General features: G+C 41.0%; 1 protein-coding gene and 1 pseudogene across 1 annotated transcript; one reads left to right on the top strand and one right to left on the bottom strand.

The window, feature by feature from the left end:
• Positions 1–3,233: 3,233 nt before the first annotated feature.
• Positions 3,234–17,982, bottom strand: LOC148736117 (uncharacterized). Its single transcript, XM_088753606.1, is given in 5 exon segments — positions 3,234–5,392; positions 5,573–10,954; positions 10,957–12,789; positions 13,283–13,337; positions 17,786–17,982. Coding segments are annotated over 3 exon segments (7,212 nt in total). The 5' UTR covers positions 13,296–13,337; positions 17,786–17,982; the 3' UTR covers positions 3,234–5,392; positions 5,573–5,588.
• LOC148736118 (uncharacterized) lies at positions 14,265–17,150 on the top strand (annotated as a pseudogene).
• Positions 17,983–19,677: the final 1,695 nt, after the last annotated feature.

Below are 19,677 nucleotides of genomic sequence, written 5' to 3'. Positions count from 1 at the left end.
GTGGGGCCGCGGCCCTACCAGCCCCTCCCCCACAGCGGCCCTACCAGCCCCTCCCCCTCCGCGGCCCTACCAGCCCCTCACCCTCCGCGACCCTACCAGCCCCTCCCCCACCGCGGTCCTACCAGCCCCTTTCCCTCTGCGGCCCTACCAGCCCCTCCCCATCCGCGGCCCTACCAGCCCCTCCCCCTCCGCGGCCCTACCAGGCCCTGCCCCTCTGCGGCCCCTGATTGTGAAACGACTAGTTTCCACTTTATGTGGAAGGAATTCGAATAGATTTTTTTTTAGGAAAACGAGTGAAATCTAGCGTAACCAGTCAATTATTATCCACCCACACAAAGTAGAATACAAATAACGCAAAATCCTGCGATATTGTACACTTGTTATTTTATACTCTAAGGCCCAGTTCAAACGCCGTACTTCAGCCGAGCTGAATCGAATCAACTTAAGGCCGACGTAAATTAATTGATCTTGGCTGAATTGATTCAGACACCGAACTTATTTCGGCCGAAATTAATTAACTGAAGAAAATTTGTGGCCTGGGCCGGCGCAGTTTAAAGTTACAAATTCGATAAGTGTTACATGCCCGGAGAACGAAAGTGACTTGTATGGCATGGTCGTTGTAAGGAGGTTTTAAGTATTTTATTTGGTCACTTCTTTAAAGAATTACCTAAATAAAGTCCGGCAGTTGATCAGTTTGGGTTTCGGCGCGACCAAATATACTAGCTTGAAATGTGAAATTCCAATATGCCATAAATGTTCAATTTTTGAAGAAAACAAAGATTTAATATCATGCTGGTAAAAGAGTCGCTTTATGCGAGCGACTCACAAAAGAGGCGGGAAAGGACGTTATTGACGCTGACGCAGAGTACAGCCACATAATGCCCAAAGAACCGACAGAGCGTAGAATCAGTGTCAGTTCGAAAGGTGTAGAATAGGGCGCCCTTTCAATATCTGTCAGCATCGTTTTGCTCGGCCCTTCAGTTTGGGTTTCGGCGCGACCAAATATACTTGCTTGAAATGTGAAATTCCAATATGCCATAAATGTTCAACTTTTGAAGAAAACAAAGATTTAATATCATGCTGGTAAAAGAGTCGCTTTATGCGAGCGATTCACAAAAGAGGCGGGAAAGGACGTTATTGACGCTGACGCAGAGTACAGCCACATAATGCCCAAAGAACCGAAAGAACGTAGAATCAGTGTCAGTTCGAAAGGTGTAGAATAGGGCGCCCTTTCAATATCTGTCAGCAGCGTTTTGCTCGGCCCTTCAAGCCACCATTTCTTCTACAACACTCCTTTGCAGATGCTCACATGTAAAAACGGCAAGAAAAGTATATTAGAATAATTTGTGCATTTGATTAGGCTCATGTGAAGTAACGGCGTCATAATCAAAGCCGGTCTACAGCTGATTTTAATCCCGGCTGAGTCAAGCGGGATTAATTGACCAAGCCGCCGGATCTAAATTAAATCAGCCGTTCCGAATTGATTTAGACGCCGTACTTCACATGAACTTAATTCCTTGAATTCGATTCGGCTCGGCTGATGTACGGCGTCTCAACCGGGCCTACGAAAAATTGTTTAACCGGTCGGTTGCACGCTGTGTTTCTCTATCCGCTTCGCTTTTCCCGCCTTAGGAGCAATGAGGAGAAAAACTTAGCAGGAATAAAAAGCAGTCAGAACATAAATTACTTATTAGACGTTTTGGTGTGTAGTATGGCTAAGAATTTTTAATCGTTGTTTGTATTTTAACTCGTAGAAATAGACAGCGATATCACATACCAAAAATTCTGCTTAACAAATCGACGATGGTTTAGCGTGGTCTGTACTCTTATCGACAACGATATTCGTCACGGTGGTCAAAAATTGTTGCGAACTCACTCGGCTGCGCCTCGCACAATTCTCTGTAATGACGAAAATCGTTGTCGATATGAGTGCAGATCACGCTAAACCTCTGTCGATTTGTTCTTTACCACAATATCAACGTCAAATAAAACGATTCTTTCAGTGCGTGACACGTTGCGTGAAATATTGACACGAGCAGCGTTGCCTGTACTCTTACCGAAAACGGCAAATTAACCAATCAGATTGCAACATTACTGCCAATTGTGGTAAAATAATATATGTGAAGGTGTAATCTGATCGTCCGGGTGAGTGTAGTCCTGAGAAGGACTGTTGTCGGTAGTAGTGACTGACGTTTCGACAACCTGTGCGGAAGTCATCATCAGAGTCAAGTGAATGATTGTTGTCAGTAGAATGTTCTTATTCCAGTTCGTGTGAAATGATCGGTTGGTTTTGCCGTGCTGTAAGACTCAAGTGACGTAAGTCTCAAGTGACGTAAGTCGATCGTGATTGGTCTGTTTCGATCTGTCGGTAAAGTTAGGTCGTTCTTTTTCGGTCGTTTGTGATGTTTATGTCGTGAATGAGTCGTTTGTATGGAGCGGGTAGTTGTTGACATCTGTTTAGGGGGGTCTGTTCTAAGTTAGTAAACCAGCTTTCCAGAGTCAGTCGTTGAAAATAGTCAGTGCTGTAGGTTAGGCATTGCGCAGAGTCCCAGTCAATGTTGTGGTTGGTAAGTCGATGGTGTTCAGCAATGTGATTGCTGACATCACCTTTCCTCGTCGCCCGTCTGTGTTCAGTCAGTCTTGTTGTGAGGTTTCTGCCAGTCTCGCCAATGTAGGAGGCTTGGCAGTCTGAACAATTGATCTTATAAATCGTTCCCTGTCTGTTCCTTGGTTCGTCTTTGTCTTTAACGTTGGTTAGTAACTGACGTAGTGTGGTGATGGATTTGTGGGCGACGCAGATATTGAAGGGTAGTAAGATGCGCGAGATGTTTTCAGACATGCCTTTTATGTACGGTATGGTTGCTGTAGTCGTAGGGGTTGCGGTTTCGTTTGTTTCGTTTGACACCGCAAATGCAGAAAATGCAGCTTTTATAGGATACCTAGTTGTAAGTTCTAGACGCTTGATTTCTTGTCAGTTGTAAAAAAAAAAAGCAATCAGTGAACAATCAATTGATTATTGATTAGCTATGCTTGAAGGAATCGAATTTAAATAAAGGCTTCTTAATTTCCGAGAAAACGAGTTTTCATTTGGTGTGACCTGGCAATCATTTTTTCATTTTCATGGGTAACAACAACTTGCTGACAGCTGTGACCTTGGAGGGCTTATGGCTACATTGCTTTGTTTTCCTATCGCCTGTTTCAGATAAGTAATTCTGGAATTCGGCAATTACCAATAAGGCTAAGAATAATTATTTATTTAAAAAAAGAGGTTAGATTTTTCATTCGTAATATTCGTCACCCCGTTTTAGTCCGCCTTGCTCCTTTTAGACGACGTTTACCTTTTCCCTTTGTGTTATGTTTACAATTGCCTCCGTCGCAAGCACGTTAAAGTTTACGTGTGATGCACGATCCTCGCAGTAGAGAAAATTAGACCTGAAAAAAATCAGGCCTGTACGGGATTCGAACCACTGACCTCTGCGATACTAGTGCAGCGCTCTACCAATTGAGCTAACAAGCCAACTAGGAGCAGGCCGTTAAGTTGATTCGTAATAAACCCGGGATGATAAGTCAGATACAATGAATATATGAAGCTCTACTGCGAGGATCGTGCATCATACGTATCTACAACCGCAGTTCAAAATATATGAACACGTTAAGGTTTCTTTCATATCACCCATTGGAGAATTTCGTCATGTTTTGTTCTCTATGAGAGGCGCGAGTACCAAATACACACCATACTAAGCTGAGCCGTATTGAAACATAATTTTCATATGAGCAACAGTGGGCGTAGTACGTTTCTCAGTTACGCGTCTCGGTTGAACACTTTAACTTCTTGTTGAACCGTTCGCTATGTATTTCCAAACGCTGGCTGTAACACAGACCGTTTTTCCTTGTATCTGCGAACTCAGGGTCGGATCCAGGATTTTTTCGTACGGGGGTTCAAACTTTGATTCAGAAAACACGTGTAGATAGATACGAGAGCCTAAAGTTAAGAGGTAATAAGAAAGAGATAATCGCATTTTGAATACTTCAAGTATTTTGTTCCAAGTCTCTATGGCTACCCACCATGGAAGTGAAAACACAAAGATTTGCAAAACAACGCCTCACACAAGATCAAACGTTAAACATTTCTCCAATTTTATGAAAACTTCTAAAAGCTTTTATGCTTTGAAAAGTGCTTAAAAATTAATGAAAATCTCTGTGAAGTCCTGAAAAGCTTTCAAAGTATATAACAGTAATAACGTAACTGATTATTGCCATGAAAAAGTGCCCTTTTGCACTCATGCGACATACACGCTAAAACTATAATATTTGAAAATTCCTAAATTTTCACAAATGTTAATATTTAATTAACTCGCATTTTTTCAAACATGCGACGATACTACCTAAAAAGTTAACGACTGAAATTGATAGCTTAAAAAGGAGTTCAGTGAGTCAAGATTGTTACTACAAATCTATTCTTTTCTTCCTATAAAATACATACTAAAATTCTTAACGGTCAAGATTCGTTACCGGAACATATTTTTTGCTTGAAAAAAACTTATCTTTATGGAAAAGGTCTGATTTCCATAACTGGCTAGTTGTTTATAACAATAACAAGCAAGAAATTCCAATGTTGGGATGGCTAGTAATTAATTTTTTTAATTAAATGAACGGACATATTTTGTAAATATACAAGAATTGTTAGCCTCGTAATTGATCCATATACTCGACCTGTCAATATTGCTGACTGATGCAAGAGAGCGATTATATTCCTTGAAAATAAAAGAACATTTTAGAGCTAAAAATTACAAAATGTTAAAGATATAGATTATGTCCTTACTTCCGTCCTGTATATTCGTATGTTTATAAACAAGCAAACCGTAATAAGCATCGCTGTTAACTTTTAAAAATCCAAAATTACATTTTGAACTGAAAGATTTGATTTTTGTCATAATCGGTACTTTGAAGCGTTTCTACTGCAAAAAAACCACAGAGTTTAGTGCACGCAATTGTCAGTGGCTAGTTACATCTAAAGAGGCGATTAAAAAGTAGATGTGCACTTCTGTTGTTGTACCAAAACTTCACAAAGTATCAGAGTGCTTTTCAACAGTGTCGTAAAATCACAGTAACCGCAACAGCAATCAAAGCAAAGTAAAACATCAAGAACTGACTATGAGTCCTCTTTCCACTTTGATTGTTTGAGAGGATGGTGACAGTTTTCAGGACAAATCAAATAGTGAAGTAAAGAAAAACCAATGGAAGAGAGGATTATTTTCGAAACTTAGTTGAAAATTACCCTATAGGAACCTTATTCAGTCTCGCTTGGATGCCAGATAAATGCTGTGTTCGATCCAGTTAACACTTGGAGAAATCGGGAAGGGTAAGGTGTGGTTCACCACTGGCTTGGATGCTATTAAAAAAATACCAAAGAGAAGAAAAGGAAGAAAACTTCAGTAGATAACTCGTAATCATCTTCAAGAATGTTTGCAATATGGCAGTTTCGAACCATGAATAAGATCAGAATAATTAAAATGATTAATTTATATGATTTCATGTAAAAATACCACCAACATTAAACACCAAACCTCACCTCATGTTCGTAAACTCTATGCTGAAACCTCCTCCATTTCCTTGCGCATGTCTCTGACCTTTTCTAGGGCTTTTTTCTTTACTCTTTTTTGTCTTCCTAGTTCCTCTTCCTTTTCGATGCAAATGTCCAAAGGATTCTTTCCTGCTTTATTACGCATCTCTTGCCATTCCAACGGCTTGAAAAGGGGGAAAATTTTATCGAAGGCAGTCTTATAAATCGAAATCACACAATGATGCAGAGCAGTGTTCCCATTATCGTCAACACTTCTGACTTTAATCCACGTTGACCTATTCATAAACGTGGAGACTGATTTTACATTTCCTTTTCTGATTGCCACGGACAAAGAGGACATTCTTGGCACCAATCCCTTAGCTGTTGGGTGAGTCACATCAAAATCAGAAGGAAGCTGACAATTGAGGTCAACCTTTCTAGTAGTGATAAGGTATTGCATTACATGAGGACTCATATAAGGCAAGGAACAGGCTTTAAGAAGTGCATTGTAGCCTCTTTCGTCTGCTGCCTCCAGATAATCATTTGTAAAACACGTGAGCTTGTTCTCAATTTCCTCCATGGTTAGGTCGCTTCTGCCCTTTTTCTCAACTTGCGCTTGAATTTCTTTATATTCCCTCCATAAATCCACGATAATCCCAGTGATACGGTTGGTACCATCCACATGCGCGGCGACATCTAAAGATTGGACTGATTTAGCTTTTTTCTCCGATGTATCGTGCTTTACGCTTACGTTGCTATGGTTAGAGTCATCATCAAGGGCAACGCCTCCATCTGCAGCTTTGCCAGAGCTAATAGTGGGAATCTGGTCTGCATGCTGGCCGTAACTGTCGCCGATTTTTTGACGCTTTATTTGCGTGGACCATTGCTGTTCTTCATTTAACGCTTTAACTCGATCATCCTGATTGTTGTTGGCTGGCTTTCCTTCGAGAGAGCCATCATTTAGAGATAGTTTTTTTTGGACGCGTTTAAGTTGATCAGCAGAATTCTTTTTGCTCTTCATTTCCTTGAGCATGAATGAAATGGACTGTTGCTTTACTTTGCTCAAACCACTCGATTTCATCTTCTTGGCAATATCTAAAGGGCTCTTTCCCTCACCGTTGACCATCTTTTTCCACTTCTTGGACCTATATAGAGGGAATAGCTTCCGAAAGGCAACTTTAGAACAGGATAGAACACAATGGTGAAGAGCAGTGTTTCCCTCCTCGTCAGAAGTTTCTAACGAAATTTCTTTTCCTCTGCTTTTGAAAGTTTGAACCGTTTTGACTTTTCTTCCACATCTAATAGCCACTGACAAGGCAGACATTCCCGGAATCAACTCTTCGCTTGTTGGGTGGAGTCTGCCAAAGGTGAGAGGTAACTGAGAGTTGATATCTACTTTTGCGTCATTTATGAGATACTGCATTAGGTGGGTACTCATAGATGGTAGAGAACAGGCCTTCAAGAGCGCATTGTAGCCGCTCTCATCCCTTTCTTCAAGCTGGCTGAGAGTAAATTGGGCAAGTTTGCTCTTTACATAATCCATTGTAAGATCGCTCGTTCCTGATTCCTGCTTCAGCTTTTGAGTGCTGCCCGGAATTTTCTTGTATTCCATCCAAAGATCGACAATAGCTTTTGTGACGTCATTGGTGCCTTCAAAACACTTGCGATAGTTACATCTGTCGTCTTGGGTACTCCCTTGAACCTGCGTGGTTTCGCTTATCATGATACTTGTGTCAGAGACATTTTCGACTTCAGCAGTTCCTTCTCCGTCAAATAAAGCTGAACCGTCTTCTTCTCTCACCAGATAGGGAGATTTACTTCTACTTTCTCCCTCTTTTCTAACCACTATTTCATCTGCCGACATCGTCTCGTCTTCTTGGTTTTCACGTTGTCTCGGACATTCTTCTGCAATTTTTTGCCTTTTGATTGTTTGGCAGTCATTGGAGTATTCCTGATGCGATCTCTTTGCTCCTTTTGTCGTTATGCGTGCATTTTGCTGATTAGATGAGGTACTTTCCTCTAAAGTTAGCGCATTTCTGCTGTTTTCAAGTTTATTTTCAAAAGCCTGAATATCACTTGTGTCTACCTCTATCTCAAATTTGTGATCAATATGCGAGAAGGATGCTTCGATCAAAATCCAACGCAAACGGTGCCTCTTTGGGTCGGCCGCAGAAAAAATGGCAAATTGCGCCTTTCTTTCAGTCATCTCATCGTTATGACAAATACCATACCTGGTTGATATGGTTTGTACAGTCATTTGAGGCCATCGTTTGTCTGCTTCCTTCACACTTGCAACGAACACAATTTTCTTCTTTGTGCGACAGAAATTTGAATCAAGGACATCTAAAGTATCTCTTCTCCGATTTTCTGGAAAGTAGGAGAGAACAAGGAAAGATACCCCCTTGGTGAAATCTTCTTCTGTAACAACGCTCAAATCAAGTTGCTCAAGGATACGAAGGGGAGAATTTTCTGCTTCCTTATCCACCAGTCGATCGTATTCAACTCTCTCCTTGAAGCACTTATCAGAACCACTGGTATTCACAAAGCTGCTAAGGTGTTCTACGATAATTTTCTGTTCCAAGGCTTCTGGTAGCTCGCTTTCAACTGGTCTTTCTACAATGGAACATTTCTCATCCCAGGGAAAGACTTGTGGCAGGACGAGGTTCTCAACCCAATCTTTGTATTGAACTTTGAAAAAAGAGTAACGATTGCATTTGATAACAAATAGACCCACTTTATCACAATCATCGTTGAAGCGCAGGTCTTCCCAGCAGGGCCATGGACGGTAAAAGACGCCTTTTTCCACAGTACTTCTAACATTAAGCAAGAATGCGGCGTACACTTGGGTCTTTACGAAAGGACTCACAGCTTTTGGGATACTTCTCATTAGACCAAGAATACCATAGCTCCCATGCTGCTTGTCGCGAAACAACTTTGCAGGGCCGGAGTAGGTATACAATGGAAAACCCTGTGCTTCAAAGACGTCTTTTAAAGGATGAGGCTCGTATTTCTCGTCCGCCATGGGTGGAATTTCCTTTCCTCGTGCGATTTTTTGAAGACTTGTCAAAGGCCTTAGGAATGTGCAGCACGCCATTTTCATTACCCCATTGTCATCTCTTAGGACTTTTCTTTCTTTTCCAGACATGTCATCAATTGTAATTTCTGCCTCTAACATCATGGCCACATTGTCATCAATCATGAAGATGTATTCAAGCCTAAGAGAAAATGCAATCTTTTGAATAAAAAGTCTGGCATAACCAATTCCTCCCTCTTCCGGTCCTAGGTCGCAACTGGGTAGTTCATTTGGAAGTTGGAGAATGACGAGCACCTTTCCCCAGGTAGATCTGTAATCCTCGAACTTTTCCTTTCGAACAACGACAACTTGGACGTAATTGGCAACGCGTCCGTTTTCTTGCATTACATGGTGGTAATTCAAAGTGCACTTCCTAGGATCATCTCTGTGTGAAGGATGAAATATCCAGTACGTCAAAGTAAGACTATCCTCTAGGGATTCGCCACTCGAGGATTTTTCTTTAAGTTGAGTGAATGACGGACAATTACTTGGCAAGGAGCAGGTAACAGTGACTGGTATCCCATCAATGTTTACCTCCACATTTTCCAGGATAGATTCTCTGCCCTGCAGAAGTCTTCCACACTCAGCACATTTCTCAAAATGGTACCAATGCCAAGCACGAAGGCCATTTGAACAATCATCAGTCTTAAGATTTTGATGACCGGTCTTGATTAGTTTCCGCTCGTTCCCTTTCAGAAGAGTGAATGGATCTTCCTCCACGTCATGAGCGTAGAAGCAACCTGCTATTGAATACTTTCCCGTCCCAACCGGTTTTCCGCATAGGCTTGGGGAAGTCTCGATTGTCTTCCAGTACGGAAATTGCCAGTCTTCGCCTTCATCCATATTTCTGATTACCGACTCGTCAGGATTATCTCTTTCCTTCCATTGGTAAAAGGAACCTTCGTCAAATGCACTCGGTGAAGCGAGAAAAACATTTTCCTTTCCCAGAATATCTAGTCGTAATTCTCTTAGCAGGCACAAGTACGTTCCCGTCTTGCCAATCTGAGGTTCGGCTTGCAGAAGGATTCTGTTGCAGTGCGTTTGTACGTTTCCATAATCGTAGCTGTCTTTATGCGCTTCATAATTTAGCCATCGCAATGCCGATGACTGTGCGTCTTTGATTGTGCGTGTCTTTGTCATATATCGGTCTGCTTTACTACAAGAAGTTGCACTCATTGACGGAGATGTCGTCAATGACATCTGGAGTCTCTTGAATAGCTGTCGACCAATCAATACATAAGGAATCACGCTAGAAGAAACATTTGCATAACGGCACATTCTTCCAAGCTCTTGAATAAGACTTGAAAGATACACTGCTGAGCCCTCTTTAAACTCTTGACTGCTGTCGTAGCTAAGTCGCAAGTCAAGACAGTCAAAGCTCTGGGGAAATGTGTCTCCCATGCGACCTTTATCGACCAGAATGAGTATGCATGCCAGGTTTTCCAGGTCCTCATACTGCGTTATGGACTTGTGCACGTGATGACAGTTGGAACACGTTTTATATCTAGGTTGTAGTTCTAACTCACTGCAACGACAATCAAACTTGTAGGTGCAAATTTTTGGTTGAAGCTTTTTAAAGAACGGACTTGACGATTTCATGAGCTGGTTCTCAATCTGAATACCTCCATAGTCTCTAATGACTTCAAAGTGTTCTTTGAGACCCGACACTTCTCGCGCTAACCGAACTGTGTAATAAAATTGATCAGCAGTTTTCATTGTCTTTGCTCGTACAATTTTCATCTTTCCCAGATCTCCCTTCCCGCTTTGGATCAGATCTTCCACTAAGGAACTTGTTTCTTGTTCTTGTACTAGACCGCGCCATATTTGAACCATTACCTCACAGCCGTTTGCTTGCAATTGTTGTTTAATGTCTTCAAATAGGGGAGTGTCGTGTTTGAGTTGCTCAAATTCTTGGGGAGGAAGATGCATTATGCACTCAACTATTGAGAAGGCCAGTTGCTCCTTCGATGTCTGCAATTCAGTAAAGTCCGATGCCCTTTGTTTCTGCAACTTCTCCACATTCCTCAAGTCTTCTTTGAACTGTTGTGTCACTCTGTCGCATATATTTCTTTGAATCAGCTCGAAAGCCTCTGGGTGGATGTATCTTTCCACGTCTGCTGCTTTGAGGTTCATCTTGTACACCGCGAGACGACTGTGGAATTCAGTAGTGGGTGATTCATTGACTTCAAGAGTCAGTGCTTTGCATATCTTGTCACCACTGTTAAAAACGCTTGAAAGTATAATGTGGTAGCAGTAATCAGCACAAAGTAAGGCATCAATCGGAAAAGAAGTCGAATCTGACTGTGACATTCTCTCACTCTCTTAGCTTTATCAACGATGTTTTGGAAGGTCTCGTCCTCTCGTATTTTCTGGTCTTTCTTGTTGGGACTGTCTATGGTGCTGAGATAGTAGTTCAAACTAATGTACTGCTTCCCAACCGTTTTGACCTCAATTGGTGCGGACTGATCAGCGTAGAATTGGAAAGAAACCTTCGCCAGGTCATGTATTGGTTTCATAATAGAGACACCACATTTTCGCTCGATTTTCGCGGCTTGCAAACTGACTTGGTTATTTTGGTCAACAGAAATGTAGCGATCTTGTCCTTCACAGGATCGAAATGCGACAATTCCAACTCCAAAATCCATCTTAACCTCAAATTCTGTTGGCGTTGGAGGATCACTTTTGGCTTCTAAGTTTCCATGGGTATCCGTGGTGACAGTCAACAAGCGTCCTGCTCTTCCTGCTTTGATAGTCACCATGCCGTGACTGCCTTGTATGATGAATTCCGTTGCCTCGTCTGGTATAGATGTAGCAACTAGGTTTCCCTCGGTAGAAACTTGAAGATACTTGTACGGAGAAGAGTCAATGTACAAAGCTGACTTCAGTTTCATTCGCATCCCTCTCTCAAAGTTTTTAAGTTCAACTTCTGACCAGTGGACAACGTGAAGTTCAAGTTTCTTTGAGGTTTTCCCAAATTGTTCCATGTCAACTTCTTGCTTGAGGACCACGAGATCGCCCGCTCGTTTGGTTGGGGAGACATCGTCCTTGAGAATGACGCACGGAACTAGAGGAAGACGAGAGTTCTGTGTCAGGAGGTTATAGGGTGTCGCTGAGATTTGTAGAACAATAACATTTTGGTGTTGGTTCTCTTTGCACCATTCATTGATGAAAAGATTGTGGGCAGAGGGTTTCCTCTCTTTGTCTTTGGTTATTCCCCAGTGGCATTCGTCTGCTACAATGACAAAGAGTGTTTGGGGTTTATCCTGAACATCTCGTTTCAGAACTTCAAAATGAGTATCCGTCTCTGCACTGCGAACGTACATGAACATCCGTTTCTTTCCCTCTCGGTCACATTTTCGTAATTCGAGTTCTTCTTTTGAAAGTACGCCAGCGTCAGGATGGCAAATCCTCTTCTCTGTCTGATCGCTTAGCATTCTGTACCGGGCTGTGTACACTACGAATTCAATATCGTTGAAAAACTCCTTTAGTCTTGAAATGTTGTGGTAATGGGACATAATGGCTTCAATCCGTTCCTTTAAAATCGCTGCCATTTCTATTTGGGAAGGGAAATAGCAAGGCTTGTCTGGACTTGCTTGAACTTCCCGCTCAACTTCTTCATCTTCATCTGAAGAGTACATTTCTCCCAGATAAATATCTTGGCTTTCCTCCTTCTCATCTTCTTCATCACTATCTCCATAACAGATTGCTTCACTCCGAAGAATTTGGTTGATTTTTCTTCGCATCTCCCCGGTAGGATCTGTTTCGTTGTTCATTTCCAGTTCGACGCTTACGATGTTTCCATGGGATGGGTAAGGAACGATGATGCGTTCGAAGCCAGCGAGGCTTTCGCGTAATATAGATGTGGTGTCCTCGTCATTTCTTTTCAACAATTTTATGCGTGTTTGATTCAGTTTTTGTAACATTGGAAGTAATGCCGGAGTGGGAAAGAGGAGATCAAGAAATCGGCCCGTTTCCTTCTTGGAGACTTCAGTGAAGACGATTTCATTTACGACTTCGGTTAAGAAGTCAACAAAATAAGACTCAGTCATACCAGATGGAGCTCGCCAAGAGTAAACACCGTCATGGTTATCTTGGAGCTCGTTAAGTGAGAAATTTACCACGACCGGGAGAGTATCATCGCGAAAGACTTCACCTGCAATTACATATGTTATAATTTGGTAAGCGAATTCGCCTATCGCAAACAAGTTCGTAATGAATGCTTTCTCAAGTTTGATAAATATTTGTCACGTCTTTTCATACGAATGATGAGCATTTCACAATAAATACAGCTTGGCGATAGTCAATCGTTTTGATCCTAAATGACGAATTTAGAGTAATTTCGTAGACCTTGGACTTCTTGTCGATAATTGTTTCACGACATATAGGTTGTTGAAAAATGAAAAACCACTTAAAGTAAAGTATACACTTAAAGTAAAGTATACACTTAAGATGGATTTAACTCTAATAATTCTTACAAAGACCAATAAAAGATATTGGTCTTATAACAAAGACTTCCTGAAACAATTCAGCTTTCCTTGCATAAACAAGTTTTTTTGTTTTCACAGCCGCGATGGTCTTTCTTTTATAGTAATTATGATACAGAGTTCCCTAAAATCAACCTTTATAAAAAGTGGAAATATCTGTACCTTGATCGGACATCGCTGCTCAAAACTTTGACATGTTCCTCATATAATAATCAGTCTGAAACGGAACAGCACAGTTATATTGATGGAGACTGCCGTTACTAAGCATAAGTAATATATGACATAGCGAGCAACGTCATTACTTGTGTACGGTCTAGTTGTATGAAGTGAAGCGCATTAAAGGAGGCGAGGTGGGACAATTTGTAGGCTCTCTGTCTTCCCACACGATACGTGGTAACGATGTTGGAATTGACGAAGACTTCAATAATTCAAGTCAAGTGTATTCTTATCCCGCATATTTATGAAAATGAAATGATTTTGCTAAAGTAAAAAAATCCCATGAGACACGAAGCGAATTTCATTTCCGTTCGAAGGGTTATCGTTTCTCTACGAGCTATCAGCGTAGCTTCTGAGAACGAGACAGGGTAAATGTCATTTACATGTGCTTGATCTCTTGTTTCATTCATACATTATACAGAAAAAATAGGTAAATACTATTAAAGGGTATCATGTCTGGGAATCTTAATGCACTCCGATCTTGCCCATAGAGTCTTTGTCTCCTCGATTAGCCCGCTGGAACCAATTCGAGTGAAAATTCTATGAAAGAGAAAAGTTGACTACATTTTTCTACTTTTTCACACCCAAAAATGCTGGTGCATTTTAATTTTCCTATTCATCATTTCCCATAGGCCTGTTCTTGCCACTGCATAAAATTATGTGGCCCCCCTTCGAGTCTGTACATGAAATTAGATAACCCGCCCTCAACCACAGAAACAGTTTTAATACAACTTAAATAAAACTCACCGAGCTATTTAAAGCAAATAGCGAAAATAAGAGAAAGGAACAGAAGAGAAAAGCTGGACAAGAAGAGAATTTTGGTTTAATCTCCAAACTACTGTCTGATGGTGAGATTCCAGTTGAGGAAGTCAAAGTGGCTGCTCCAATATCCTTGAAAGGGACACAAGTTTACCGGCTAAAGCAAATAATGGAAAGAGGGCTTATAAGTGATCAAGTTTGTGCACTATTTAAAGAGTACTTGCCCTCCATCAGCTCTTTAAACAGTGAATCAGAGGATAGTGATACTGAGTAACACTGGGTAATACATGAATTTTTTTTCCAATGCAAAAGGACTGCTATACACCATGTTATGTTGGTTTGTTATGCCATCAGTTATTTGATAATAAATCATATTTGATTTGTTGTTAATTCCTTCAGTGTTTTCTTTTTTGTGGAACGGAAATTGAAATGCACAAAAGTACATGGTCCCTTTGAAATGGTTGCACAATTTTATGAAGCCCCCCCATTTTCAGGTGCACAAAAAAGGTATGGCTCCCCCACCCCATTTTGCACCAGCTCACCCCCCTCTAATAAATGACCGAATCCTTACTACGTATTTTTGACGTTTCATTCCGCATTCGCTACAATGAAGCCATCGAAAAAAGATCGTCCTGCACGACTAAAAGCCACCGTGTTACATGACTGACTAGATCAATTCAAAAGCATGGAATGAGCGAAATACAGCTTTGCGATTTGGCAAGAAAACCAGCATGGAGTTTACAGGAGCCCTACGACACAGCATTTTGGTGGAAAGTCAAATAGAAAGCTTCTCTCGGCCCCTTAGGTGACCGACGGACGGGGAAACGTTTACAATCGACCTCAAGCCTAATCCCATGGTAGGCTTTTAAGTAACCTTTCACTCGCGGAGAGACAAATGCAGATACATTTTTCTTAAATTTCATCATGAAGTCCCATATTCTTTATGCATATTTAGAAACATTGTGAGTTTTTACTGAACGTGGTGCGTGACGAATTTAATCATAGAAGGCGTAGCGCTTCTCCTTTTACGAATCCTTTCTTTGCGCCTAATGAATGACACGAATAAAAATTCAAGTATTCGAAGGTCTTCCTCTCTTTGTGATGCGTTTGGACATGAAGGGTCGATTCCCCGTTAAACCTCTCACTTTCGTACACTTTTGTATGTAAGCATAATTTCTGATATTTCAGCCGTGAATAGCGATTGTATCGTGGTACATGTACAGAATCAAGAGAACATAATCTCGTGACAGAATGTAGCTGTTTGCCCGTCCTAAGAATTCTTCTATTTTGTCTTTGGCTCTGTTCCACAGACAGAAAACGTCGTCAATATACCTCTTCTAAAGTAGCGATTTAGTTGAGCTCGGGGTGATAATACCATTTTTCTATTTTTGCCACGAAATATTGGCAAAGGCCGCTGTGATATTATATGCCGTTTCGGTTCGGTGTCTAAGAAAAAGTATCGAGTTCCCGGATAATAACAACAACAATACATATGATGCACGATCCTCGCAGTCATGATAGCGCTATTTAAGCAATAGCGAAAATCAGACCTGAAAAAAAATCAGGGCTGTACGGGATTCGAACCACTGACCTCTGCGATACTAGTGCAGCGCTCTACCAATTGAGCTAACAAGCCAACTGGGAGCAGGCTGTTGAGTTGATTCGTAATAAACCCGTGAAAGTGATAAATAGACAATGAAATATATGAAGTTCATACCGCAGTTCAAAATATATGAACTTCATATATTTCATTGTAAACAATAACAATGATGCGCAAAGTACACTGGTCGAGCGTGGCTCTTTAATTCACTTTTAGGCGTTAGATTCACTTGTAGTGTCACGTGTTTTTTTACGTAAACAAACCGCGAAAGAGCGACTTTTACGCCATGAATGTGGTACAACTTAAAAAATATTTTCAGGAACGTGGAGTTTCGTAAGCGGATATTTGAAAACTTCGCTGGTAGAAATCGCCTCTGCAGTCGAAAGAATGGTTTTGCCAGTGGATCCAAACTTCGAAATGGTCAAACCAATGATGCAGATAATTTACTAATTCATGATTTGCTACTTCCCGATCCATTTTCCCTGAAGACCGCGAATAATTTCAACTCGTCGCCGCCGTTTGGGTTGTGAGAAATAATTATTTAATTTACCACTCCACTCATGATGACAAGCAGGGACCCGCCGCTTACAAGTCATTTGAAGATTATCGCTTATTCGCTGATGGTAATGTGGAACCCAGTTTACTAACTGCTCAGCTGAATGAAGAGGGCGTTCATGTATATGTAACCAAAGTGCGGCCTTTCATTAAAATCAAAACGGATGAAGGAAAGGAGTACTACGATCTCCGGTTTATTCTTGAGGTTAGAGGTGCAAACCGAAGCAGTGTACTTCAGGCAAGATGTAAGTGTAAAGGTGGTCGAGATGGGGGGATGTAAGCACATTGCAGCCGCGATGTATGCCCTGGAAGATTTGTTAAACACTCGTGGTAGCGACAGTGTAACTAGTGCCCCATGCATCTGGGTTAAGGAGACCGAGAGCAAATACTCAAGCGTGCGAAGTAAAGAATTTGGTGATCAAGAAAGGCAATAAACCCTCCTACAAAAAAAGAAAACGTAAACACACGTACTCCCAAAATTACTATACCAGAATTAAGTGCCAGACCTTTTGTGTGGCGATGGTTGGATGAAACTCGTCTTGTTCGGTATCTGTTCCCTGACTATTGATTTTTCAGCATCTAAGCGCATTCCAAAGTGTAGTTGAGCATGAAATTGCTGTTACAAATTTCAAAATTAAACTTACCAGTGCATAGAGTTATAATTAACTACTCATATAACTAGTCGTATTTTGTCGTTTGATGTTTTATAATTCTGTTACGGTGCTGTTGTAGAGGTTTATACCTCTATGGCTAGCACAATAAGTTCATCGAAACTAAGAATTAAACGCAACTGAGAACAATTAAGAATTTGTTCATGTTTAGCGTGCGTATATCGAAGTATGGATGCACGCAGGAAGTTTGGAGAGCACGAAAAGTGCGTAAGAGTAGCTCGAGGCACAACCGAGAGCTATTCTAGCTTTCTGAGGGCTCTCCAAACATTCAGACGTTCTTTTATAACAGAGCGACAACAAGGATCTCTGGGAAGAAGCTTTTTTTCTTGTGACAGAGTGCAAAACTCTCACAACGCACAAAAAAGGTAAACAAACGTCCCTATTGGCTGGCCAAAAAACACGCCAGATTTTATACTTTGGTTTGAGCGAGCTCATTTGATCCAGACAATTGATAACTGTGATCGAAAGGCTCAAAATCAACGGGAAAGATGGAGAAAATCAAAGCTAAATTAAGTCAAGTGTCACTATAAAATGTTTTAAAACTAACGATCCGACATATTTGCGAAACGTGCAACTTGCGAGATTTTTTTCTCGGCTTTGTTTTGCAGCTCGTTGGATCAGGACCTAAAAAGTCAATGCCGATAGAAAAATTGGGCAGTTCTTCGCTAGTTTCTTCCATATTTTAAAGAGAAGGGAAACTGCACTGCAGCTTAACAGGACGGCAACTCTGCAGCCAGGTAAAAAAAAAAGCTCACGTCATCTTGTTTATGCACGGGCGTGCGTAAAGGAAGATTTTGTCCATAGCGGCTCAATGGGACTTAGATGGGGCAAGCACGCGCGCTATGTTATAAATGTGGTTTTTACCTAAGTCAAAGCGTTCGATAGTCAATCTATGATCGCTGCATCGGTTCATTTGATTCCCTCGCTTGCTTTTGTTCCAAAGATTCGGCCCTGATACTTGTCTGAAGGCAAACTTGACTGAAAAGGCAAGAAATAAACAAAGCTTAATGATGTTGTACCCAGGGAGAGGAGAATACAGCAAAGTGAATAAATTTCAGACATATCCCTCTAAACATTACCTGATTTTGCTAAAACGGCCGAGGTATTAACTCACCGGTGCAGTGAAAATAATCTCGGCGTTATCTTTTGAACAAGGACTGCAAAGAAAAGCAGAAAGCTCGGAAAATAACTTGCATTTATCCCCCACTAACGATCAGACTTGGCTGGATTCCATCTTCCACTGTCGGACAAATGGTAAAAGGAATCGATTTACCTGTAAATATGGATTGGATATATCAACAAAGTTGAAATGGTTAATTGGCCACCGTAACGATTACAAAAGCTGACGTTTCGAACGTTAGACCTTCGTCGGAGCGAAATATTTACATTCGCTCCGACGAAGGGCTAACGCTCGAAACGCCAGCTTTTGTAATCGTTACGGTGGCCAATTTACCCTTTCAACTTTGTTCATATATCCAAATTATTTCGTTACTCTCATCGACGCAGCCCCAAACAGTTTCTTTCGAAACTATCAGGCTTTATTCACCTGTAAGTATGTTCAAGGGGGATTGAATTTTCCACATTCAGGCGCCAACTCCACTCAACCCTGTCGCTAATATATTAAAGCTGACCCTTGCGGTATTCTGGAGCCTTTTATTAGTTATAATTCCGAGAATTACGAATAAATTTCACTACGGAGGGTGGGCGGGACTTACACTGCATCAAAATACATCAAATTCACCAATTAGAACACAAAATCACCAAGAGTTACAGGAAGTAAGAGAAAATAAAAGGGAAACTAACAGAAGACACTAACCAAGTCCTGAAACGAACACACATCCGAGTGTGAGCAGAATCCTGGCAGCATGTCAAGTGACGTAACGAGGGAACTATTTTGATCGCGTTCTGACGTTAACAAATTTTTCTCGGAAAGTGTTCAAGAGCGTGACCAATACACTCTATATTTAGTACTCATACAGTGACAAGGTCTGAACTGCGAAATTAACTTTGCCTTATTGCAGAATAGCTATATCAACGATATCCTAGTAGAGCATGGTTGAATGACAAGTGCAGTGTCTTGTTATAAACTTGCTGCTTGACTTTGTGAATTGTGAAACGACTAGTTTCCACTTTATGTGGAAGGAATTTGAATAAAAATTGAATAAAAATCTAGCGTAACCAGTCAATTACTATCCACCCGCACAAAGTAGAATACAAATAACACGCGAATAGAGCACACATACCCTCCGATATTGTACAGTTCGTTATTTTGTTCTGTAATAAAAACTGTTCAACCGATCGGCTGCGCGTTACGCTTCTCTATCCGTTTTGCTTTTCCATTAAGAGCAATGAAGAGAAAAACTTGGCAGAAATAAAAAGCAGTTGGATCATAAATAACTTATCGGACGTTTTCTTGTGTAGTATTGCCAAGCATTTTTAATCGTTGTTTGTACTTTGACTCGTAAAAATCGTCAGCGATACAATACACCAAAAAGTCTTTTGAACAAATCGACAATGGTTTAACGTGGTCTGTACTGGTAGTTGCGAAAACGAAGACCCAGAAAACGAAGGCCTTAGACCATACGAAAACGAAGACCTATTACCAAAACGAAGACCCCCTACGAAAACGAAGATTCATTACGAAAACAAGTTCAAAAGAGGTTAGTATTACCTTTGTGTACAAAGATTATGTTCACGAGACACGCTATGGAAACGAAGATCCTTACGGAAATCTTGAACTCTGAATTTGGCACGTC

The sequence above is a fragment of the Stylophora pistillata genome, chromosome 3 (genome assembly GCF_964205215.1).
Source record: "Stylophora pistillata chromosome 3, jaStyPist1.2, whole genome shotgun sequence".
Classification (NCBI taxonomy): Eukaryota; Metazoa; Cnidaria; class Anthozoa; order Scleractinia; family Pocilloporidae; genus Stylophora; species Stylophora pistillata.
The sequence above is the reverse complement of the archived record's forward strand: the minus strand, read 5'-3'. Positions and strand labels throughout refer to the sequence as shown.